General features: G+C 41.7%; 2 protein-coding genes across 2 annotated transcripts; one reads left to right on the top strand and one right to left on the bottom strand.

Moving 5' to 3' along the window:
- The first annotated feature begins 70 nt into the window (after positions 1–70).
- stard14 (START domain containing 14) lies at positions 71–6,428 on the top strand. The gene is made up of 6 exons (XM_036549147.1): positions 71–519; positions 1,991–2,138; positions 2,587–2,690; positions 3,362–3,479; positions 3,709–3,761; positions 4,701–6,428. Exons 1-6 carry the CDS (start codon positions 334–336, stop codon positions 4,914–4,916), a joined length of 825 nt encoding a protein of 274 aa, XP_036405040.1. The 5' UTR covers positions 71–333; the 3' UTR covers positions 4,917–6,428.
- Positions 6,429–6,771: 343 nt separating this feature from the next.
- Positions 6,772–11,720, bottom strand: pdzd11 (PDZ domain containing 11). The gene is made up of 6 exons (XM_036548642.1): positions 11,663–11,720; positions 10,925–11,028; positions 10,428–10,568; positions 9,977–10,075; positions 8,844–8,904; positions 6,772–8,279 (listed from the first exon to the last, which is right to left on the bottom strand). The coding sequence occupies exons 2-6, from the start codon at positions 11,015–11,017 to the stop codon at positions 8,245–8,247; spliced, it is 429 nt and encodes a 142-aa protein (XP_036404535.1). The 5' UTR covers positions 11,018–11,028; positions 11,663–11,720; the 3' UTR covers positions 6,772–8,244.
- Positions 11,721–24,613: the final 12,893 nt, after the last annotated feature.

Below are 24,613 nucleotides of genomic sequence, written 5' to 3'. Positions count from 1 at the left end.
CCAGTTACGTGCGTTTGGTAGGTCAGGAATCCAAGACAAAAATCCTGTTGGGCTTGATATGATAATGTTGGGAGTAGCTATAATAACCGAGACTAGTTCATTGTCGTCGTAGTGCGAACAGACGCGCAAGAGTAGAGGGGGCCAGCAACCCCGGAGCACCCGTTATCAGTTTTAGTAACGTTACTCCACGACTGTAGTAGCCTACTACATTGGCTAAATTGTTTAATAACAAACAACACTCTAGCAACGGGGTTACGTTTTGTTTAGGCAGCTACCCTTAAAAGCCAAATTTGTGGAACTTGTTCACACTTTTTTTACTGAAGAATCTGAAACATGTCTCGGGGTGCGGCGATTTTACCAGACGACACAGTTTTTTCCGACTTCAGAAGACAATGTTTGTCAACGGAGAACTGGTATAATAAGTACGACAAAAACGGAATGGAGGTATGGGTCGAGATGCCCACACTGTCGTCGACACAAGGAGGGAAAAACCACGTGCCCAAAGTGCATAAGATCAAGGTATTTTCATTTCCTTTTCCAGTAAATGTTTTCAATTCACTGTAACCCCTTTCCCTTGTTTCTGTTACTACATTTGCCATTAAGGCTTATGAAAAGATGCGTCCTTGAGTGTGTGAGAGATCACGTAAAATGTAGCTTCTCTTTTCATTCGAACTCCGACTTAAACCACACAGCGAACGCTTACAAAATATGCAAAGGTCTGAAAGGTTCTTAACATGCCGAAGAATATGTACGTATGTGCAAGAGCGTGCGTGCGCGCTCGCTTGCTTTTGCGCATAACATCATTTTCTGTTTACTTATTTGGTCCCTTACTACTCACCCCCTGTATCAGAGGAAGGAGGTGTCTAATTGCTACTCAACTGTACCACACACGTTTCTCAAACAGAGGTGTCCCAGGGGCAGCCTTCTTTCAACGTGTCTCTCGCCTCCAGATTGATTACTGTTTAATGGAGTTCCATTTGAGACCACACGTTTTCTGAAGATATCAATTTACCACTTTCTTTTATTTAGTTGTTTTTTTTTTCCTACTGGGCAGAAGGTGTGCCAAGAAGTGCCCCTGAAGTACCAGATCAACAGTGTCCTCGTGTCACTACCATCTCATTTGTATTCTGAGAGAGTCTGTCTGTGTGTGTGTGTGTGTGGTGCTCATTGGCAGGAGAAGCAACAGGACACCCCACATTTTCCAGACTCACGCTAGTTTGAGTGTGGGGTCAGTCAGAGAAGTGAAAAACACATACACAGCAGTGGAAGCAGAGTGTAAACAGAAACTATACTGATGAAAACAGCAGCAGTATTTTTCCAGTGCAAGGAATTTGCCTGCCAATGTTTCACACCTGATGCTCTGGTTCACAGTTCTGTATGTACAGGAGAAGGGGTGTGTTGATTTGCTTGGAATTCCAGCAACTGTTCCTTTTGATTTCCTTCATGTATTGGCACTCTGCGTGCCTGAGCTATGATCACGCGATTTAGGATGAGTGTGTAAATGGTCAGAAGATGTGGAAGTGAGGTCAAATCTGCAGCAGTTTTTACATTCATCTCAGCGTGTGAAATGTCAAATCCCTGTCACACTAGTGCGTCCATTCTCTGCTCCCAAGAATCGGTGGGGACGTAGGCAGTCCCACAGTGTAGTTATGAATTTTTATGAACCGCAGGTGGGTGGAGCTACTGTGTGTTTTTAGTTACTCGTTGATTGGAACAAATCAAAGTGTTGGTGTGATGAGCAAAGGATTTTTTTTGAAAACAGTTTGATATTTGACTCTGTGTTGTTGTTCCACTTGTTTTGGGGTTCATGAAGCCTCGCTTATCACTACCCAAGGGTAGGCCTTTTTTATGGGTTAATGAAAGTTGTGTCATTTTTATGTTTTCAAAGAACACTGGGTAAATTAAACTCAGATGTGGACCATGGGCCCAAGTCCAGTTTTGTTGAGTGTTGGTTGGAGTAAATCATTTGTCCTTCTTTCCTGCTCTCCAGTGCAAGATGGCTATCAACGATGTGTCGGCAGCCACTATGTACGATGTGCTCCATGACAGCCAGTACCGCAAGAAGTGGGACCCAGCCATGCTGGACAGCTTTGACATTGCCCGCTTGTCCAGTAACGCAGATGTGGGTTATTACTCATGTGAGTCCACTCCCCCGTCGTGACTCATCACTTGCACCTGTTCCACCTTTTCCACTCACCTTTATAAGTGTGCTGCATCCAGGTCTTTTACCAAAATCCCTCTGATCCCCCTCTTTCAGCCCCCCTACACAAGTACCCTTGTACCCCCACTACCCTTGATTCACCCCCTGGACTACATCACAGAGTGTTTTCAGAGGCCAATGCCTTGAGTGCTAGCTTGTCAACATGCCTGCTGAGGCTGCCCTCAGGAGTTAAGACGAGGCATGAGGGAACTTGCTCTGTGCGTCTATTTATAGTCAACACCGAGGTGCTGTTGTTGCTTCTGTTCTGTAGAGGCCTTGGTTTAAGTGGCAGTGGGGTGGGGGCTGCTGAGAGTAGTTTTCCACAGGTCAGATGGAGGTGTCTCATTTTGCTTCCTTTTTTTCTTTTCCCCCTCTTCTGTTCTCAGGGATCTGCCCGAAGCCACTGAAGAACAGAGATGTGGTGACGCTGCGATCGTGGCAGGTTAAGGACAACGAATACGTGATCATTAACTTCTCCGTCAAACACCCGGTACGCCTGCCCTCTCACCCCCCAGTAACCCTGTTTGGTTCTCTTCCTCACAGAACCGCCTGGCCAGGAGTAGTGGTTCTGCTGTCCTCTCCCCAGTGGCTCTTTGTAGGAGTTATCCCCACAGATAGAAATTTAATTGTCTGTGCTTATCCCAACAGAAATGAGCAGTGGGTAGATCTCTTAAGGGTTTTTCCTAGAATCGCTCCTAATATATGTCCTAAGGGCAGCAGTGTGGTAACAGTGTTTGTAACCCAAAGGTTGTGGATACAGTGCTTAGCAGGAAAGCTGTTGCAGTACCCTTTAGCAAGGTACTAAACACTAACATTGCTGCTGTAAATATCCAGCCGTGTAAATTGGTGATATGTAAACGTATGTGCGAATAAACAAATGTAATTCACTCTGGAGAGTGTCTCCTAAGCAAATAATGTGATGTTCCACCGGAGGCTTACTCATCAGAATGGCTCTTTTAAGGTGGGGCCACTATCTGAATTAAATTTGTGTAGATGATAATTAAACCAGGTATTTTATAGACCAGTTAATGACAACTTGGACTACATATTGTTTGTGTAGGTTACTCATAACTGCCACTTAGACCAAGCAACACACTCTGTACATACAAGCTCACATTGAGTAAGCACTTGTTGAATGGTGGTGTGTTTTTATTGTTTTAGAAGCACCCACCTCGCAAGGACCTGGTGAGAGCCATCTCCATTTTGACGGGCTACCTGCTGGAGTCCACAGGCCCTAACAGCTGTTCTTTCACTTACCTGTCACAGGCCGACCCCAAAGGTGAGACCTCCAGCACAGATCTCTCCCTCCCTCTCGCACATGCGCTCTCTCTGAAACACAGAACTGCATTCATTATCAGTGCAGTGTGTTGTGTCCTTTAAGTAATGAACATTACTTTTTCTTCCAAGCTTTTAAGCAGCAAGCAATGCAGAATGCACTGTCAGTTATTGTTACTTTCTCCCTCTTTGTCCTTTGTCATTTTGTTAACTGTCTTATCTGTTCTCTTCAGGTTCCCTTCCAAAGTGGGTGGTGAACAAAGCCTCACAGGTCCTGGCTCCCAAAGTAAGTGTGTCTTCCTGGCCGTCTTTATCACGGGCAGTGTTTTTGGACTCCAAGTGAACTAACTGTAATGAGTTCATGTTTATTTTTACTGATTTTTAAAGAAAAGACACATCTGTTACACTCTGTGGAGAAGACTTGAACTTTCAGGTGGTTAGCGACAGAGAGTTGTGTGAGGACTCACAGTCCAAGGCTGTTAAACCTGTCTTGAAATGGATATAAGCCGTGTTCAGCGGGAGTCTGCTGAAGTGAGTGGAGTTTGCCAGCCTCTGCGAGGACAGTGGTAACCATGGCAACCCACTGGAAGGTCCTGTTGTGTTTTGTTTTGTTTTTTTTTTTTTTCGGAAAATGAAAAGTCTCAGCTGAAGCTGAAATGCCGCATGGCTGTAGAACAGGTCCAGCCTGTTTCCTGCCTTGTGCAATGTGACCGGAGTGATCCGAAACTATTTAGGGCAAGGTGTTGCTCTCCTGTGAGAGACAGTGATTGTTTGTCTGCGGGGCCTGATTGAATGAAAACCCTGGCTCAGGTATTAAATACCAATGGCACACCATCAGAGCCTTCTGAATATGTGCCATTAAATCTCTTAGATGTCAGCAGAATTTACTTTGTTTAAACTGCATTGTTTGTTCCCAGTTATTTTTATTACTGAGTGCATGAGCACACACATATACACATACAACCAACAGATGAGAAATACTGTGGACCAAAACATCATTAATGATAGTGTTTTAAGTACTGAGACTGGTCCAGTATCTCCTAGCTGACTGTGTAAAGGTGTATTTGAGGAAAACTGTGGTCTGTCATTCTTTCTTGTGAATAAGAGTTGGAGATGGGCCCATGTAATATGTACAGGGGAACATATAACCCATGAGCTTAAACACAGGCAGGATCAGTTCTTTAACTCTGGTTTGACCTCTGCCCCTCTCTGTCACCCCTTACAGGTGATGAAGTGTGTGCACAAGGCGGGACAGAGCTACCCGGAGTGGAAGCAGCAGAACTCCCCAGACTACAAGCCCTGGCTGCACCCCGAGCAGAGCGATCTGCTGTTTATGGACCCAGCCGAGCTGGTGATCCAGCGCGGGGACTCCCTGGAGAACGTGGATGAGAGCTCGATCCTGGACGCCCGCGAGAACGAGGTGGCGGAGGACAGCAGCTGAGCGCCCCGGGGCGGGGGATCGGGGTGGGGAGGGGTTACTGGATGGATGGGACTCTCCCAGAAGGATTCTCCCAGAATCCTTCTCTCTTACAGAGAATACTGTGCCCAGTCCCCACAGTCCATCTGTTTACCATACAGCTGTCGCCGGTCAATGAAGTTAGCTTCCACAGTCAATGCCATTAACATTTTATATCCATATTCTTGCCTTTTTATTCAGATACTCACAAGGTCTGTACATATCTTGCGTGAGAGAGAGCGCGAGAGAGAGGATTGGAATTGTTTACAGGTGTTGTACCCTGTGAGGTAACTGTAGTTGGCCTGCTTTTCATGGACTGAAATACTAGTCCTTTCAGTGTTTCTCGTCTTACTTAACAGATCTAGGGCCACCTTTGACGTGATCTTGTCAAAGGGAAGAAGACAGTGTTGTTAGTATGGTGTATTGATTAATCGTTTACATATAATGACCTTGAGAAACGCCTTAAGCGGTATAAAAGAGGTCTTAGACAATAAGCGGATTTGATGAGTTGCCAAATTTAAAGTCATTTTAGGATAATATGCTATTATAATAATATTAGAATAATCCCTGTGCTTGGAAGAAAAGCTGTTTATATTGCCTGTGATCTTCAGTGAAAGCAATGTCTTTTCCTTTGGACATCAACTGAAACGCTACACACAAATGGGTTAATGGTTAAAGAATGTAACATAAGGGAAATGAAGTATTTGGGTTACTTTTATTTAACATTTTTACAGAAAAAGATTTATGTCTGTCATACTGTATCTACTCGGATTTTTAGAGAATGTGAATAGTAGGCCTGATAGCACTAATTATTCTTATTTTGTTTGTAATGAAGAGGCTGGTGTTATCTCTGAAGATTTGTACATTTAGATATTGCAAACCTCATAACTGTTTGACGGAGAGCATTGCAGCTATGAAACACAATAGCAGTTAAATGTCCTTTCTCACCCAGAGGGCCCAGTAATAGAAGAATGCCATGCTACAGTCTTACACATAGTTACTGTCTTTCTATTTATTGTTGTGGCACAGAATCCTTCATTTTGACACTGGTGCCAGCAGTAGTTATTGTTGGTGCAGCTTCGTGTTCTGTTGAACTCTGGCTTATGGGGCCATGATAGTTACTGTAAATAACCATATTTTGATAACAAGCTTTTGGTTGTAACAAACTGATTACATCTGCTACATACGAATGAATAACCCCAACATAGTTCATTATGACCGAAACTTTTTACAAATGGATGAAGTCCATAAAATGCTTTCTTTGAGCCTCTCATATTCAAAAATGCATGACAGTCTAACAGCAACTGTTATGATAGAGTGTAAAAAAAAATCACTAACAAAGCTCTTGAACGCTTCTCTACTGTAAAATGTTTTTGATTTGTTAGAGGTTCTAAGGACAAGCTCAAGTCCCTGAACTTGCTGGAGTTACTGAGATAGCTGTGATGGTTTGTTTCGCCCATGGTGCTGTGAAGGTGATCGAAACTGCAGTCCACCCCCCCCCCAGCCCCCCCCGCCCCACAAAATTGCTGACGGGCTGAATGTGGGGAAACAGGTTTGACAGCTGTTGCCACTGAAAGCAAAGTGCCTGTATTTTTCTCAGGTTGGATTCTCGCTTTAATCAGGGATGGATGCGTAGCATGTATCCGTAGCAATGTTATTTAATATACAAATAAATGTATATATTGACATGATTCTTTCATTGAGAGAGGAAGACTATACCTTTATATTTATTAGAATATTCAATAAATGAATAAAGCCCCCTTTGGTTTGTTCTTGTGGTGATCTTACATGAGCAACTGGGTCACAAACAAACAAGATGGCATACATACACAGTTGGGCAAACAGGTTTAATTGCTCAGATTCTAGTCCATGAGGCAGATTCTCAGTGAATGCAGATTCTAATCCAGAGGTGTTCTATCAGATACAGTTTCATACATCTACACCTTTTAAAACATTTAAGCCATGTCTAACTAATGTAAAGCACTCCTCCTCCTGGATGGGAGAAACTAGGAACATTTTGAGTGGCACCGATATCCTTCCATATAAAAATTCTGACATTGTAAGAGCATGTAAAGAATGGCATTTCGAATGGAAAGTAATCAATGGATAGCATTCTATTGCATCAGCATTTTGTAAAACAGTGACATGATCATGGAAGGCTTCAGATGTGTTGTATCTTGTCTGAGTGTAAGCTACATTGTGTTTCATGCAAATAGCTTTTAAAATGGCCAGCTTTCTGCTCCTTCCTCACAGTGAGGGTTGCGCACACCTCTGCTTGCTGACATATCGTATTTGTTCAGGTTTATGTTTAGTATTTTTCTGCACTGGTTTGCCTATATTCAGATCTTAGTGGTTCACAAACAAAACTTGAAATGCTTAATGTGTAATGACTAATTATTTAGTCCATGCTTTAGTCCACGAGTACATACTTATTTAGTAAGTAGCAGCACCATTATTACTTTATTACAGACAACAGTTAAAGATGCCTGTATGACCCATTTGTTCAAAGCTAAAAACAAGCTAAAAATCTAAACAATGACATCGGTTTGTTCACCTGCAATTCCAACATCCGTACATACACAAAAACCTAAAGAGACAGCAGAAGTGGTAAAAGGGATTTTTTTAGGGCCTAGAACAGATCTGACATGTAGTCATGTTGACTGACTGTCCTCACGATCCAGAGAATTACCAGCTTTGTTTCTGCATATGAATTTGCCCATCCACAGTCGCTTCCTAAAAACCTTTATTTTAATATCACATCTTCATAAATAATTCTGCTCCTGCTATACTCTGAGTCATGTTCATACTGTGATGAGTCAGGTTCTTGTGGATCAGGGCTTACACATTCATATCGGAACGCCTGTGCTCCCACGCTGACGGTTCTTCAAAGTGACCAAGGGAGGCAATCTCTGCTTCATTCTCTGCCTCTCTGTCTTTATCTCTCCAAGAGGTCCAAAATCTTTTCTTTATTCATTAGTTAATGTGATTAAAATTGAACGTGGACATCCGGCCCGTTGGTTCATCTGCTATTGTCTGGTGGGGCTGCGCACCTTTGTGCATAAGTGGGTGGGGGGCAGAGCTGTGTGTCAACATTTCAGTGCTTGTATGTATGTATGTGTGTGTGTGTGTGTGTCTCAGAGTGCATCTCTTTGTGTGATGGATGGCAGCCCAGTCATCACTGTGCTGAAACAGAAGAGATATAGTCTGTGGGAAGGTGCCAATGACGTGTCTTCCTCTCCACCCCCTCCCCGCCCCAAGGCCACTCTGACTCTTCTGTGACTCATACAGGCACTGGCAGGGGATCTGATGCCATCTAGTGGACAGTTCTCTCCTTCTGTCTCTGGTAGTCTGAGGAGACAAATTCAGTGAAATTCATAGCTTGCGGAGGCCATGACCAAAAACCAAAAAGATGCAATGCTGTGAGGGCTTGCTGTGTTTTGGCTTACACTTAAAAGTTAACATATGTACTCAGAGAGGGCATTTACATTACTACAGATCCAACAATTATACAATTATACACTGTTTATAAGAGGTAGCTAAAAGACTTGGAATGAGCAGGCAAGGGAGGGTTTCGTCAGAGGAACACCAACACCCTAATGTGATAAAACACTACTCATCCTAGTCAAGGATAAATCACTGCCAGCCACACCCTGTTAACCTAGTGTTCCAGTCATGAATCAATAAAAAAGTCCTATGCGATCAATATTCTATGCAATCACAATAAGATAATTCACTTCCACTTGTGCCACTACCTGAAATTAAAAATGGCCATTTTTTAACATATACCTACATAAAATTCACATTTTGAATATACAATAGAGGTACACACAATTATTTTGTTGATCGAATGTAGCAGGAGACTCATTATGGAATGAAGCAAGGAAAGTGGCAAGAAGGGAAGGGAGCACTCACTGTAGGGAAAGAAGCGCACCCTCATCAGAATCTCTCTCGCCGTCTTGAGAATCTCCACAGCCTAAAAGAGGGGTGATCACGGAACAGACAGAGACATTTATTAGAGTGCAGTTAAGACTGGAAAAGACACACCAAACTGTACAACCTTGTTATGATGCAACCATTACAGTGTATTAGTCCAGCTGTTACAACAGCAGTTTGGCTGTTACATTTAACCTGAAAAGTACTCACATTCTTTGCATACTTTGCAACCAGTAGGGTAGTCTCAGAATAGCTTTGCTTTGTTAGCTATGAGTGGGCAGCAGTCGCAGTAAAAACCAAACCACTCCTAGACAAAGGTGGCAAAAGGGGCAAACTACACCAGACAGGAAGATGGAAAACAACTGGATTCCATTATAAACAGGTTCAAACTTCAACAAGGCTACATGCCTGGCCAATCCCCTCACTTCTGTCCTTTATGTTATTGACACTGAGTGGGTGCGTAAGTTGTATTTTTTATGGAATCAGGGGACACACCTCTTTTGGTTAACACTCCCAGCCCAACCAACCTTTAGCCACACTGGTTACACATTCTGCTTTGCTTTCACTTTCCTGTAAAGTGTGGATCAGCAAAGCAGCTACTCTTTCGAACATGAACTTTGGGGAAACTAATTGCAGAAGTGCAGATGCACTTTAAGACAGTCATGATAAAAATATACAAAAGCACATCAAGAGCTGGCCAACAGAGCAAGACAGAGTACACATTTTCATAGAATCTGGAAAGGTAATGAACAGTCAGGCTTCAGTGGGTTCACTGATTACCTTTCTGAATGGGTGCTTGTACCTTTCTTCATCCTGAGCTTTTGGGTGTTTGAACATTTTTCCCAATAAATGTGTATTAAAAATGCATATACTGTCCTCTTTAGATAGGCAAACATTTTTAACAGTACTGGAACATAAACGAGACATGACGCAAGACTCCCTTTAGTGTGCCAAACCTAAGCAAAGGTCCCAGGTGTGTCCCACAGCCCAGTATCTGCTGACATCAGTCACGTGCAGCAGAAACAGGAAGGAGGTGCACCAACAGATGGCCTCGTGTTGGGAGGGTATGACAAGACCCTGAAAGAGGCCAGGTGGCAGGTCCTGACACTTACCCTGGAGTGCTCAATGTCCTGGAAGTCCACATCATTGACTGACAGGACCTGATCTCCCTCCTGGAGCCCTGCCCTGTGTGCATCTGAATCTGGGACCACCTGTCCGTGCACAAATCGGGGGGGGGGGGGGGGGGGGGGTTGAGTGGGAGACGGCAAGAGGAAGGCAAGAAACCATGAGCGTTTAAGCCAAAGATAGGGAGAGAAAGGATTAAATGGGAGATGAAGCACTATGACGGGTGGCAGTGTAGCAGAGTGGCAAGGAGCAGGAACGGTAACCGAAAGGATAAGAGTGGATAAGAGTGTCTGCTAAATACCAGTAATGAATAATGAATGAATGAATGAATGATGTAAGTAAATGCATAAAAGAGCAGTGTCATTTAGGACAAACTGTGGCTGGGTCCCATTAGTGAGGGGGTCTGCTGCAGGCTGGTTGGCCCACCCTCAGTCTCACCTTGGAGATAAAGATGCCTAGCTGAGAGGCCTTTCCCCCACGGATGTTAAAACCCAGCTGTGCCCCCGGCGGCTTCTTCAGGATAATGGTGCGAGGGAGGAACTGGGTCAGCTCATTGTTGTAGTCAGGGTGGTGGATTCGCTGCCGATGATAACAACACAGAAATATGCAACTGTGACTTTGTGATCTGGGTGCAACATAGTGGGACATGTGAAAAAATGAATATAACTGACGGTAAATATATAAACACAGAATATTTTCTGGAAAACGAAACCTAAGGTTAAGGGCAATTTATCATGGTTGGATTATTATTTGGATTGCACCAGTGTAGACCATCTGATCTCAAATAGTTGGTCCACAGAAACCATGTGTTAAAATGGTAAAACACTGGCGTGCTCTTGCACTGTTTTTACAAAAGAGGTTTGTGTTCAAAATAAAATTTGTCCTACAGTTTTGAGATGTCTGTCTTCAAAATAAAAATAAACAGCATTACATACATCTTGGGGTGCAATCCAGGCTGGGGGGTTTTCATAGGAGGGCAGGAAAACCACCGGGAGCTGATAGTCATCATACGGGATCTTCTGATCCATGGCTGTAGGTCCTATCACGAGGAGCGTCAGAAGTACACAAAATCGTAAACAGCAAATCAGAGATCAAATGGGCAGCGCCTGGTAGGTCGGAAATTCGCAAAGCTGATGTGTATGAAAATATAAGTAAATGTTATAACTCAAATTAGAATATATATAATGGATTAAAGTCTATATGTTTCCTAAAATCCAGATCTTTTGCTAACATCGCAGCACCGTTTGAATACAGTCTGTAATTCTGATTCATTATTTTGAACGATATCATAACCTCGCATACAAGTTTGCTAAGAGATGCAAAGCTAGCTTGACTGATTGAAACCATTTATGATAACGTTACAAACGAGGGAATAATTTCAACTACACAAACAGACCCTGATAAGTTAATATCTTGCACAAGACTTTGCTAACTCAGACAGATAGTTAACTACCGAACATCCATTATGGTTAGCTAGCTAACGTTAGTGCCACAAATCCATGCACTACTAGCCAGCCAACCAACACAATCGCAAAATAGAAAACACGTTTTCTACGACCCTGTGTGAATGGACTACATTCGCTAGCGAATACCAAACCACATGAATCGATTGCGGTTTTATTTTGTTAATATTTCGTAATAGTTAGCTAGGTTTGTGTCTTCATTTTACTTACCGGAAGTACAGCCTCTGTCACTATAGTAAGCCACGCCTTTCACAACCAGCTGACACAAATTGTCACATGATCAGGAATGCTCCGGAGCAGACAGGGTGGGGTGAGAAAAGCGGACAAAATGTGACACAGCTTCAGCTAACGGACATCGCCGAATATGTACAATAGTATGGTGTGCATGTTAAGAGCTTCCATATTAATAATTATGTGTTCCATGAATTATGTGTGACCACATACATTTAATTTTCCACGATTTTGATGTCAACCGATCTCATAATCTTGACCATTCCATTTGTGACATCACGGTTTTTATTGTCTTCTGACAAATTGTGAACATATTTTCCTCTTCATATCAAAAATCCCTGGACTATTGCAGATGAAACAACTGATTCTGAACAATGCATTTGGCTTGCATTATAAATACTGATATTTGTAGATCAGTATCAAATAATTGATTCACTTACTTTATTTCAATATGACCAAAAAGTCTAAATTGGGTGGTAAAGGTATGGACTAAGAATAGGGTGACCATACGTCCTCTTTTTCCCAGACATGTCCTCTTTTTGGGACACATTTTTTAGGTCCCACAAAGAGGACATGTCTGGGAAAAAGAGGACGTATGGTCACCCTACTAAGAACCTGCTTTCATCAGGACTGAGCACTTAAAAGTGCAGTTATAGTGTGAAACAGGCACATCCTCTCATCAGTAGTCAGTGATGTTTGTGATGAATCTGTACTGACATGCTTTGCCAGTAGAGGACAGCACGGTTCCACAGCTGCTTTGATAGGTCAAATACAGTATTTGTAAGGCTGAATCTCTCTAGCTGTAGGCTACACCACATGTCATAAATGCCATCTGTGTTTCTTATAACTCACCCATACTTAACTATAAGTTAAACTGCCATAGACACTATAACATCATGTAACAGTCATGATGTCCCTCTCATCGTCTTCTCTCCTGCAGGAGGTTGTGTGGTCCCAAACCTTTTAAGGACCATGTTATTACCATCTTTACGGACATGGCTATATCAGTCCAGGAAACAACAGTGTCCATGCTCAACTGAATCAAACCCTTACCATTAATAAGTAATGATTTAAGATGTTGAATTTTACAAGCTGTGTCTGGCTGTATCGGTTTACTGTTATGGGCAATTTCAGTAAAGTTCAAATGCTAATTTCTGTAATGATTCATAAGTGTCCATTCAGCTGTGTAATCTATGGTATTTATTTTGATGATGTATTGATGACTCACTGTACCACCTCAAAATAGCGTAAAAAGTAATTGGTGTTTAGCTGAATAGGAAAGTGAGTGTGTAGTAAATAAAATTCTGTGGTCAGGGATCCCTGAAACAGGTTTGACACTGTAGGGTGGCAAATTAAAGGAAGCCGCTTTCGATGCATACTGAACGCACTTGTGCAATCACATATGCGCACACGGTACACTCTACAAGCAGTGCTTGCCCTTCAGAATAGATAATGGCATCCTTCAGTTCTTGGCTTCTCTCCCAGAATAAACGAGCAGGCCTCTCAGCTCTCTTCACACATAAGCTGCGATAATAAGAATGATTCACTTTCACAAAACAGGACTAGGAATATTGCAAATATGATGCGATGTTAGGGGAGAAGGATAGGGGAAAAAAAGCTCTGCACGGCCTTCTCTTGTGGAAAGTAATGTGTCAGATACATAGCGCTGCTTGTCTTGCAAGTGTTTTGTAACGGGGCATTAAAACAGCACTCCCAGTTTGCATCAATGTGCCTTATTTGTTTTGAGGCCCAGAGTAGAACTGAGAGATTCTGCATGTGAACATCAAGCTAGCATTCAGAAGGACAATTCCTCTGAAGCATTTCTGAATTAACAAGTGGAATTTCTGTCTCCGCTGTATATTGAAGAAATTTGACTTTTTTATGAAATAGCTCGTTTCAAATCAGTTTACTTTCTGTTGAAAGGCACCTGGTGTATGAAGAGTTTCACTGATTATTCATGATAGAAGTCAGACACGTGCAAATGCATACTTGTAAGTGTTTTGATTGGTTTTCAGCCAAGCACCTCCATGGGAAGCATGTTTTATAAGAAGTTTGTTATGCTGTGCTGTACATGGTGGTCCTGAACTCTCTGGTCAGCCTCTCCTGCAAGGTTCACCCCAGTGAAACACATTATAATGGTGTAAGTACCAGGTCCTTCAAAGGCGCATTATCCAGATAACATTCTTTGTATAATGAATTGAGCATTTGGACGTTGGCTCCTTTGACTAAGTGTGAACCCTTGTCTGGGCAATGCCTGCCTGTGACACTTGGTGTCAGTCATTTTCTACTGAGAAGTGTGAAAGCAAATAGCTGAGGGGCCAGGCGAAATGCTTGCACAAGTCGGAACACAGGAATTTAGAATCCCAGAGTGGAACAGTACGTAGCGGAGGCACAGAATGTCCAGAAGACCCGGTAGCAGAGTATGAGACTGGCGAAGAAGGTGCTGCTGGTACCAGCTTCAGCAACTGCCAGACTGCTGGCTGAGTGGCTGCACAGTGTGAGGGTAGTCACAGAGCAGCTCTGGCAGTTTACACAATTCACATGCCAGAACAGAAGCATTGAGTTTTCCAAGTTAATCTGTTAAAACCCCTGTAAAAACCCTGTTAGAGCTGTGAACAGAAGCTGACACTTGTTAGTCCAGTCACAGGCGTGGAGGGTGAGGGTGAGGGTGAGGGTGTGTGTGTGGGGGGGGGGGGGGGGGGTTGCATTTTCTCTTGTGAAGCTGGTGAGCCACTGCCTTCAATCAGCTGCCTGCTACCAGTGAGGAAGAAATGCCTAGTGTGAGTCCTGATTATTTTGCAAGGTTCATTTATTGAGCAATCGGGTCGCACCGTGGTCATTCATCTGCTTGGCAGAAAGCCAGTTCAGAGCCATTACCAGCCTCCCAGAGAGGAAAATCACAGTCACACAGAAAGAAATCAGCATAACACTATGAATGGGAGTCATCTCATCAGAGAGTGCTTAGAGGAACCTATGAGGAAGAGAAGAATGTTGGAAAAGAGGGCATGGCTGTGCGCTTTTGCGCTGATCGTCAGAGACAGCGCAGTATTCAAATTTGATGGATATCCAATTCTCGTTTTCACCTTAAACCTTACCAAAGAACTTCAGTAGGGTGCACTCATCAGAGTACGCATACTGTTTGAGCCAGTAATGGCTTACAGTGATGTCATTTTCATACCTCACCCCCTAGACAGTGCTGGCCAAGGCACTGCCCATAAAATGGAAAGAGTTGATTACACAGAGTAAATAATTTATTTTAAAACCCCAAGCACAAACAAGGAACCTGAGCGTAGTCACACCCACATGCCAACCACCTGACTACTCAGTTGCCCTTCAGCATACATTTCTGTACTTAACCGCTAATATTTAGACAGGTGTGACTTCTCAGTCAATAGGTAATTTCCTGTACACCCATGCATCCCTTATACCCAATCAGACAATTATGGAGTATGAAATTCAGCTGATGGGGAAGAGATATGGGTAAGTTTGATGGTGGAAATTGAAGATCCTCAGACTACATATTTATGCAAACATCACAGTCACTTTAATTTCAAATCATTAAAAACATGTTACTGACTACCAAACTTAAGTCTGCACAGTTACCTTTTTCACTGTAGGTGAAGGCTCATCCATCACAAAGTTCCAACAACCTTTCAGTGACTCATGGATAGGCTACCGAATGTTTTTCAGTATCTTATTTCAATGATGTGAGGCACAGTGTCAATCAGACATTCATGCCAGAAGGCTTAAGAACAGTCTCAAATCTGCATCAAGGAAAGTGATGCTGTCACTCTTAGACCTGGTAGACTGGTGGTGCCATTTCAACCCTGAGTCTTCTGAAATCAGACGCCTTCTGACTGCACTGATGAAAACCTAAATGCGCCAAATATGCACTTGGATAGAGGACTGCGAGAGGGTGTTCTGGGAGCTAAATTATATTCTTTTGTCAAAATGGTGAATCCCTTCTTGTTGCAGACACATGCCTCTGTGAAGCACCTTGGAGCTGTGTCAGCACAGGGAGTGCCAGGTAATAAAAGGCTTTTCTTGTTCATTAGCCAGAAACTACAACTTTAAGCATGTAACAAGAGGCTAAGAAAAAGTACCTGCTTTGTAACTGAACCTTGAAGTTATTCATACTGAAATTGGACTGCAGAGCAATGGGGTGGCTTTCAGGGATGAAGGACAGTGATCGTTACCTTACCAGATTTCAAATAAGCACTGTTGCTGAATTCTTTTTTCAAAATGGCAGCCATTAGAGCTTTCTCTCCCTTGAATATTAATCTGAGCTGTGCACTCACTTCTGTATGCTCAGTTCACCCTGCATTTTAGAAATCCACCCCCGTCAGCTGGGACATCTTTCCTGTCCTTTGGCCTCCTTGTAATATCACGTCCTTGAGTGTTACTCTGGATTGCTTTCAGATCTTCCCACCCGGACACTTCTTGCTGTTTTGTTATAATTTTGTCAGCTCTAGGTGTCTGCCAGCAGCATATTTATGCCATTTCCCTTGTTTCTTTTGGTGCTCTGAGCAGTAACTTGATACAATATGTTGCAACTCTTTTACTCGTCAGCAATACGTGCACCAGTGAAATTTTTACCATCCTAAGAAGGATTGCATGAAAATCCTTTGATGTTTTGGCATAATCCCCCTTCCTGTCTGTGTCCCTGCTTTGCTTCCAAAAGCTTCCATCTGCCCACCCTGCATCAAGGCAACATTGAGTCCTCTGCCTGAAAAGTCACTGCAGCATCCAGTTGGAACATGTAAAAGTTTGGGTGATGTGACAATCAGATCTTAATCACGAGGAGTGCATTATTTTTTCATTTCTGTCCACTCCTACAGCTTCTCCTTGTGTATTTACTGCCTAAGCCACCTGCAGTTGTCTGACAAATGTGGGCAAATATTAACAGGTAATTGACCACACATAGTGGCCTCTTTATCCCTTTTATGTCCATTGGTTTGGGCTTCTCCTTCTCCAGCTCTCACCCTCTCAGGATCAATTCTCATTCCCCCAAACATAAGTGTACCTTTCTCTTTACTGTCTTCTTTTCTCTTCTTCTATATATGTTTCTTCTCTATGCGTTTATAGACGAACATTTTCAGTTTTCTATCCTGACCCTTCTCTGCTTCCACCAGATCGCCTGCCTATGCCATGCTCAAAACGCTAGTCGTGATTGTATAAATTCCCAGTGAGCCCTATAAGTGCAGACTCAATTTTCTCTGGACTGTTTCAGGTGCTGGAATAATTCCTATCAATCTTAGTGATCTATGGCTTCCATAAGAAGTACCTACATTACAAGACTCCTACATCATTTTGTTGCGGGAAGCTTTTCCCAGATTCACACTGGGGAGGCTTGTGCCTCTGCACTTCTGATGTGAAATTCATTTGGCAAGATGCTTCAGTTAAACTTGTCTTCCCTTGTCTCGTCAGGTTGCAGAAGATAACTTGGGGTAAGACTTGGACAGTGTTATGGATAGTGTTAATGCTCGCACTCACTGGTCTGGGAGTGTTGTTACCCTGGTCTAATTCTGTTGCTCATTCAATTTGACCGTATACACTTCTGTTCCTTTGTGCTGAAAGTCTCTCTGGAGACTTGCTAAATGATTGTAATGTAATGTACTGCTTCATCAAACGCAAGTTTAAATATTTGCATCAGTTTACAATCGGTGCTGTGTATATATACTAAACATTACCCATTAACTGATTAATCTTATCTTTGTACACTATTAGCCCATTCAGCTGCCATAGGGAGCACCAAGGAAAACCACGGATGCAGCCAGTTCAGGCAAGGAACAAATCAAATTAAGGAAGAGGGCAGGACAGATGGGGAAGGTTAAGACAAAATCTCCATGATCGGGAATGTTTATATTTGTTCATCTGTGGAGCACCTACCGAGACCTGATATGTGTGATATACAGAGGTATACAGAGATATACAGTTACTTTGTTAATGCTAGAAGGCAGCCTAAAATGAATGCAAAAATGTAACCATGGTTTCAGCCAAAAATAGTGTGATGAAGAGTGCTGGAGTAGACTGTAATTCTGGAGCAGCTCGTAGAAGTCAACAAATTGTTCCAAGTAAGATTGCATTGGATTGGTTATTTGTAAAATTCACTTTAGTGGTGTGCCAGAGTTGTTTGGTCCTTACTGATGGATTGGACTATCTTAGCATATGGCACTAGACATACAGGAATGTGATAGTGGCCAATAGACTGCAACAACACAACAACTGAACATAAGCTTGAGCTGAACTGGTAAGTAAGCCATTAAACTGGCATTGTACAATGTTAAGGTAGTCAACACTGTATCCTGTAAGGTACAAATTGCAGCTCCTGCAAAAATGTATGTACATTGTACATATGTATAGAGTGTATAGACATTGTTATACAGGATCATCAAGGTATACATTTGGTCAAATTTTTGGTGTTAATATGCAGCATAAATGCTATAAAATACACAAATGTGTGTTTGCACAGAAAATGTCTTTAGAGTGTTTTAATCTAACTTAGATCATTTTATGCTGTCACGGCTTTTATCTTTGAATGTGAATTATCCCTGACTCTCTCCTGTTGTGGGGTGCCATCAGGGCCTGTCTCCGAGGACGACCTGACGGTGTCTGCAGCTCACTGAGGTTTGTGTGGGCCTCACATTCTCACCCGCTCCACATCGGGTTGCCACAGTGACGGTCCCTCTTCCTCAGCAGGCACAGACAAGTCTTACTATCCCTCTAGAACTCATGCCACAACAGCATGGTCTCATAATGTGAGCCAAGAGCAAAAATAAAATAATCAAATGAACAAAAGTGGACAAACCCCCTTTAGCTCATTGTGTGCTTTGCAGTTTCACAGTGGGTTAAATAACCCATCAGTTGTAAATGTGAACCACAGTGAACCAAACCTCTACAACTAATCCAAAATGCAGCTGCACGACCTGTCTACAATCTCACTGCAATGCATGTAATGCAATGCAATAATATGACACGGATAAAGTCTTCATATAAAGATCAAATACCGTATCGTTGTGTGACAGTGTGGGAAATGTTAACTAAATTGTTTCAAGAAATGTCAACTGAAACTTTTCGAAAACTGCAACACGAAAATGTGACTAAAAAAGAGTTTTTGAGAGTCTTGCATTGAGATGAGCAGCAGCTGTACAGTCAGGTGACAGAACATGGATGAGAGACATTGCAGCCAGTAATGACCCCCCAAACGGTACATGCATACGCAAAAGAGTTCTCTCAAAGCTGATTGTCTTATTTCCATCTATCAGTCTGCACTAGTCCAGAAGCCATACTGAATTGGTCAGCGCAGAAAGACCTCTATCATTCAGGACCACCAGTATAACAACACCTACACCTTGGCTGCTCTGGTGATGTTTTGGGATTAAAACTTTGTCTCATTCCTTCAGTTTCAATGCACAGGCTTTGATATAAGACCTAGGTGTTTTAATTTTTGGACATGCGAGGCCCTTGGGTCACATCTGTCAGCTATTTGTTTGATTCATGGAGGAGAGGATCCACCTAATATCATGTTGTCATTTGAGGAGAACATTTCACGTAAAATAAGAATATAACAAAGCTGCATGCCCAGTCTAGAACCCCGTCGGAGGGAGCAACATTCTTGTGTCAGCCATTGGCCATTGCCCACACATCACTGATATAACAGGAAATACAATACGCATTACACACTTGCCGACAGATGCAGGAAAGGTGACAGCTGTTACAGTGGCGGTTTTTTTGTTTATTATTCTTTTTCTCCTTTATGCAAACTTATTTTTTGGGAAAAAAAAACAATGGGATACTTTATGTTTATTTCAATGTGACAAACACTGTGCTCATGCAGGTGTTGCTGAATGCAATTCACCAGTACACCCACACATCAACCACAACTATTTTTCACGCTGCAAGCTGCCCGGCACACTATAGCGAGATAAGCGCCTATTGGAGGATAGCTGCGGCTTCATTGACGCCACCCGAGAAACCTGCAAGAACCTGAAACAAGCAGCCCCTGCTGGCATGCCCACCCCTATCCCCGGCAGAAATAAGTCGATTTCATCCATGACCACGGGCTCCTGTTCGTCATCGGCTTATAATATAGCTGGGTTAGGGGGCCCAGGGCTGGGGGCCGTAGAGGTCAGAATGTGCTCAACACCTTACCCACTGAGCCATTCAGGGGCTGCAGCCGTGTTGAAACTGGCAAAATGCAGGAAGGCAGTTGCAGTTGGATTGTCACAAAGCAGCAGAAAGATGATGTTTGACAAGGAAACAAAAAAAAAACAGAAGAAACACTTGGAGGCATTGCACCTGTGACAGAATACAGCAGAGGTGACAAGCAAAGATGTAAACTGTAACCGTGGAAGGAAATCCGAGACAGTTCTGCCCCACCGAGGGCAGGGTCTGACTGAAACAGGCTTCATCTGAATATTTTATAGCCATGTACACTGGACCTTCCGGCACCAGAGATAACAATAGATTTAGATCATATTCGAATCCTGGACAAAATGTAGTAGGCTGTTCTGTGGTAGAAGGGCTGTGAGTTAGTACTACCACTAGGTGTTGTTTTTGCTATTCTTGGAACAACCAACTTGCCAACCTCTTGTGTATTAAGCAATCTTGGATTTTTAGGGATTAGGAGATCTCAAATAAGACCTTAAATAAGCAGAAGAAATCCTATTTAAAGCTTTAGAGCTGTTATAGCCCAAAGTCCTCTACCTTTCAATAACTACACACTGCAGTATTGGCTGAAACATAGGAAACGACACAACACAAAATCCAATTACAACAACCAGAAAAATACTATAAATAGGAGTCTACAATAAGCGTAAACTGCCAGAGTTAATGCTGTATTTACATAGGGAAAATGCATGGCTTGGGAAAGCAGAGAAACAATCAAAAAGCTGGGCTAGACAGCAAGACAGACGTAATGTAAAATATGGGGTAAAAGGGGGAATTTAGGCCTCCCTGCAATGTGAAAGCAAACCAAGAGCTATCCCACCCCCCAAACCAGACTGATAAAAAATAAACACAAAACCCAAAACCTACCATTTGCCCTGTCAACAAATTCATTACATGTGAGCTGTCTGAACTGGCTCTGTGAAATGTCATTAAGATTAATATATAAAATTTAAAAATTTTCAAGCAGACAAAGGTATCCAGTGTGTAATTTTTCTTCTTTAACAGCATGCTTTTTATGCTTTTTCTTATTTAGGGTTACAAATAAATATGGAGGGCACTGTACAATGAAGGTTAAAAAGGCCCTTGGATTAAATTTATGGGACACCACAGTTAACTTAGTAATAATCAGAAGTCTTAGTTTAGTTGCACAAATTGAATTCTGCCAGATAAGTATGATCTACTCCAGGACAGTGCCCTTCATTTAAGTGCAATAGTGATTTCAGGTCTATTCAAAAGGATCTGATGACCTATTGTTTTCAAAGGTAGCACTTTTGTAAAAGACCACCAGTAGAGAGACAGCTGCAGTCATAATGTAAAAGTATATCATTAAGAAAGCCTGATATCATTAAGAGAGGTGTTTCTGTACAATGATGACTCTGCATCTCAAAGATATCCTTTGAATTCATGAAAGAACAAATGCTATTGAGCCACCATTTCTCCAGAATGTTAATAAAGGGAGATTTGATACAGGTATTGTATAGATACTAGTCCTTACAACAAATTAAGTCCAGACTTGATTTTGGTTGATAACAAATACATTTTTACCTTTGACCTTTTCTCATGAGTCCTATCTATATTGGGAGAACATGTTTATGCTCTTGTAATGATTGAATGTCATATTGAATTTTATCAATATTAAATACATTAAGAAATAAATGCCTTGGCGTGGAACATTGCTGTGATAAGGGAATTTATTAGAATCATTGTAAAGATATTTTGATGATGTCAGAATAGAGGTGTTCAAAGTCCAACTGGAAGTGACATTTTATATCAATACATTTATACAATTTATTTATACAATAAAACAGTAGCACTTTATTTTGCACTTCACTTTTTACCTGGTATTTACCAGGAAGGTACATTCATAACCATTCATATTTACTGCTAAATATTCAAGAAACTCTGAACAAATTAAGGAATAATCACTCCACTCACTGATACATTTATTAGGAAATTACCTGGCAACAACTGGTTCTTATCTCAAGTAAATCCTATGAAACTGATGAGTAATTATATTGCATGATCATTACTGTTGCTGTTAATCACTGACTGTTCACATAAAATACCAAATCCAATCCAAGAATCCAAGTTTTATTAAACTTTGTTTGTTTGTTCAGTCTGTTGCAAGCAGCTACACTACAAGTACATACGGATATATATATATATATATACACACACACAATCTGGAACAATATTGCATGAGCTTTATGTAGGTCTGTGTATCTGCATGACCAATTTCCACTGCACAGCCATGTGAACTGCTCAGAATGCGATCCTGCTGTTTGTCCTCTGCTATTTCAGGAGCTGGTCATGAGTACTGAGTACATGAGTACTGATGTGACCTCACCACCCTAAACATTGACCTGCCAGATAACACGTGGAACATGATTGAGCTGAATGCAGCAGTGTCAGATGCATTATGGAAATGAATCAATGTAGGTGTTTTTTTTTTAAAATAACAGTAACATCCATTAGGTGCACAGTTAAAATTGTGTTGGCACTATAGCACTGTGGATGCTGAATTCAACTTTGAAACAAAGGAAAGCAAATATACAATGAATCTGTGCGTCTGTGGTCGTACCATACACACGCACTTTGAAGAGGTTATTACCAACAGGGAAAGTGTGAGAAACATATCTTGACAGGTGTATCTTAAAAACATTTTCTCAGTATTTTTGTGTCTGCCCAAACATGCCTTTATGTTGTCCCGCTTCTGTTATTTGCTTTCCTGCTGACAAATTTATGAAGACTTGTCACATGATCAATCATCACACGCCTTCCAAGATAAAGTTGTTTGTTCAACCTGTTATTGGGCATCTGCCAGCATTCATTAAAACACAGTTTGTTTAAGAAAATAAAGCTCATATTGGGCATAAAGAGTTTTGACAATGAAAATAGTTCAGAGTCATCAGTCAAAAAATTAAATGAAAAAAAAAAAGGAAAACCCTGGATGATAAAATTCTTACACAATATAAAATGCTTGGTTTGAGAATTATTCCAGAGTATCTCCTATAAGAAAGCATTTCATTTATGGACTAAACCAACTAGCTCAGCATGTCGTCTGCTTAATAACGTAATGTAATATGTGTAGGTCCTTCATGGGACGAGTCAAACATGACCTCTAAAATACCGGCCCCCAATGAACAATTGAAATATTGGACAGTCATACTGTAGAGGTAGATCAGCTGTTGTATATAACACACATTACTGGTGAGTGATGACAGATATGGTAGATGTTCTATGTACACTGCTCATCTCAGCATATATACAGCAGTGGTGTAAAAAAGAACACCCATAGCTAGAATATTAACGCAGGTGGCATCAGAAATTCCCATTAACAACCCGTGATGTGTGACACGTGTTGTCCCCCTAAAAGCAGTAACTTCTCTATGGGTCATTGAATCTGTTCTACGTTTAGACTCCTCTCCTTTAAAGTCCTGGAAGTCCATGTTATGCTTCCACACACAGCTCACACAGCTCTGGGTGTGGGTGGGCTGGTTGATTCTGCATGAATGGATCCCCACCCAGGTTGGGAAGAAATTGTGGAAGACAGAAATCATACCATTCTAGGGAATCATTCAGCACAGAAATAGTCATGTGGAAATGGCAGGGATGAGGTCATCAATAGAGGCCATCATTGACTACAAAAAACCCTCCATTGATTTGGAGGGAATGTCATGTGAACAGGCCCTTTAGGTTTAGCTCAGGGAGGAACTGTTCTCCAGAGGTCAGTAGCGAAATGACTCTTTGGCTAAATGTGATCTGAAACTACAGAGTAAGAGAAAATATAGGAGGAATGAAGAAATGATGATCATAGATGTTCTGTAGATGGACCAGATAGTCAGCTCCCTGTGCTTTATGATGACAGTTCTGTTTCTGCCATTTGAGTTCACTCATTTGACTCGTTATAAACATTCTGAGGTGCAGTGGTGTAAAAAATAACTTTTGATAGCTAGGACTTCTCCTAGATAAGGCATTATGAGGAGTGGATATCTTGTTCTATAATATATAATGTTATAGAATATATAATATCTATCTTTGTGATGACTGTTCACAAGGCATACTGAGGCATAGTGTGAAGCCATGCATACAAGAGAGGGAAAGAAGCTAAGAGACCCCAGGCAGATCATCAATGCCCCAAGACTCAAAAAGAAGCAACGCCCTGTCTTTGGTCTGCCTTCAGACCAGATTATAATTACAAAATTTTCTTTTCCTTAAGGTATATCTGGATCACTGGCACACAAAAAATTCGAAACCAAACATGACTTTGAATAGTCTACATGCAATATGTGACAACCAATAAGATTACAGTCTGCTACACCACAGACTTTCTGTTGACATTGCTTTCTTAAGACTGCACTTGTTGTGACATGTCTTTGGTCTGTTGTCACGCTTGTCCCATAAATTATAGTACCAAAGAATCACTCCAAGTGTGAAAAACACTCTCATCAAAGTAATATTCTTCAAACCACTTTCCTGACAGTTCATTGTAGTGATGACACACCATCAATCAATTTAATTCGAAATTACAGTTGTTTTTGAGATGTTTGCGCAACTGTCATTGCTCATTAACATGCACAGTCTGTTTGATGAAAGTAAGTGTTGGATGTATATGCGTATCTGAGGTCCTAATTAGCTTTCAAATCCATACTAAAAATAAATTCTTAAATGTTGGAAGTCAAGAGAGTGTTGTGCGCATTAGCTTTTCCTTACTACAACATGGATTTCTTTTTTATTATTATTTTTGTACTTTACTTTGTG

Source organism: Megalops cyprinoides, chromosome 16, assembly GCF_013368585.1.
Source record: "Megalops cyprinoides isolate fMegCyp1 chromosome 16, fMegCyp1.pri, whole genome shotgun sequence".
NCBI lineage: Eukaryota > Metazoa > Chordata > Actinopteri > Elopiformes > Megalopidae > Megalops > Megalops cyprinoides.
Note: the sequence above shows the minus strand (reverse complement) of the source record. Positions and strands in the feature narration are given on the sequence as shown.

Coding starts and splice junctions, on each gene's coding strand:
- stard14 (XM_036549147.1), top strand. CDS start 334: ATGTCTCGGGGTGCGGCGATTTTACCAGACGACACAGTTTTTTCCGAC. Junction 2,691..3,361: donor ACTTCTCCGTCAAACACCCG/GTACGCCTGCCC, acceptor TTATTGTTTTAG/AAGCACCCACCTCGCAAGGA. Junction 3,762..4,700: donor CACAGGTCCTGGCTCCCAAA/GTAAGTGTGTCT, acceptor CACCCCTTACAG/GTGATGAAGTGTGTGCACAA.
- pdzd11 (XM_036548642.1), bottom strand. CDS start 11,017: ATGGATCAGAAGATCCCGTATGATGACTATCAGCTCCCGGTGGTTTTC. Junction 10,076..10,427: donor TAGGCATCTTTATCTCCAAG/GTGAGACTGAGG, acceptor GTGCACGGACAG/GTGGTCCCAGATTCAGATGC. Junction 8,905..9,976: donor AGGACATTGAGCACTCCAGG/GTAAGTGTCAGG, acceptor CCCCTCTTTTAG/GCTGTGGAGATTCTCAAGAC.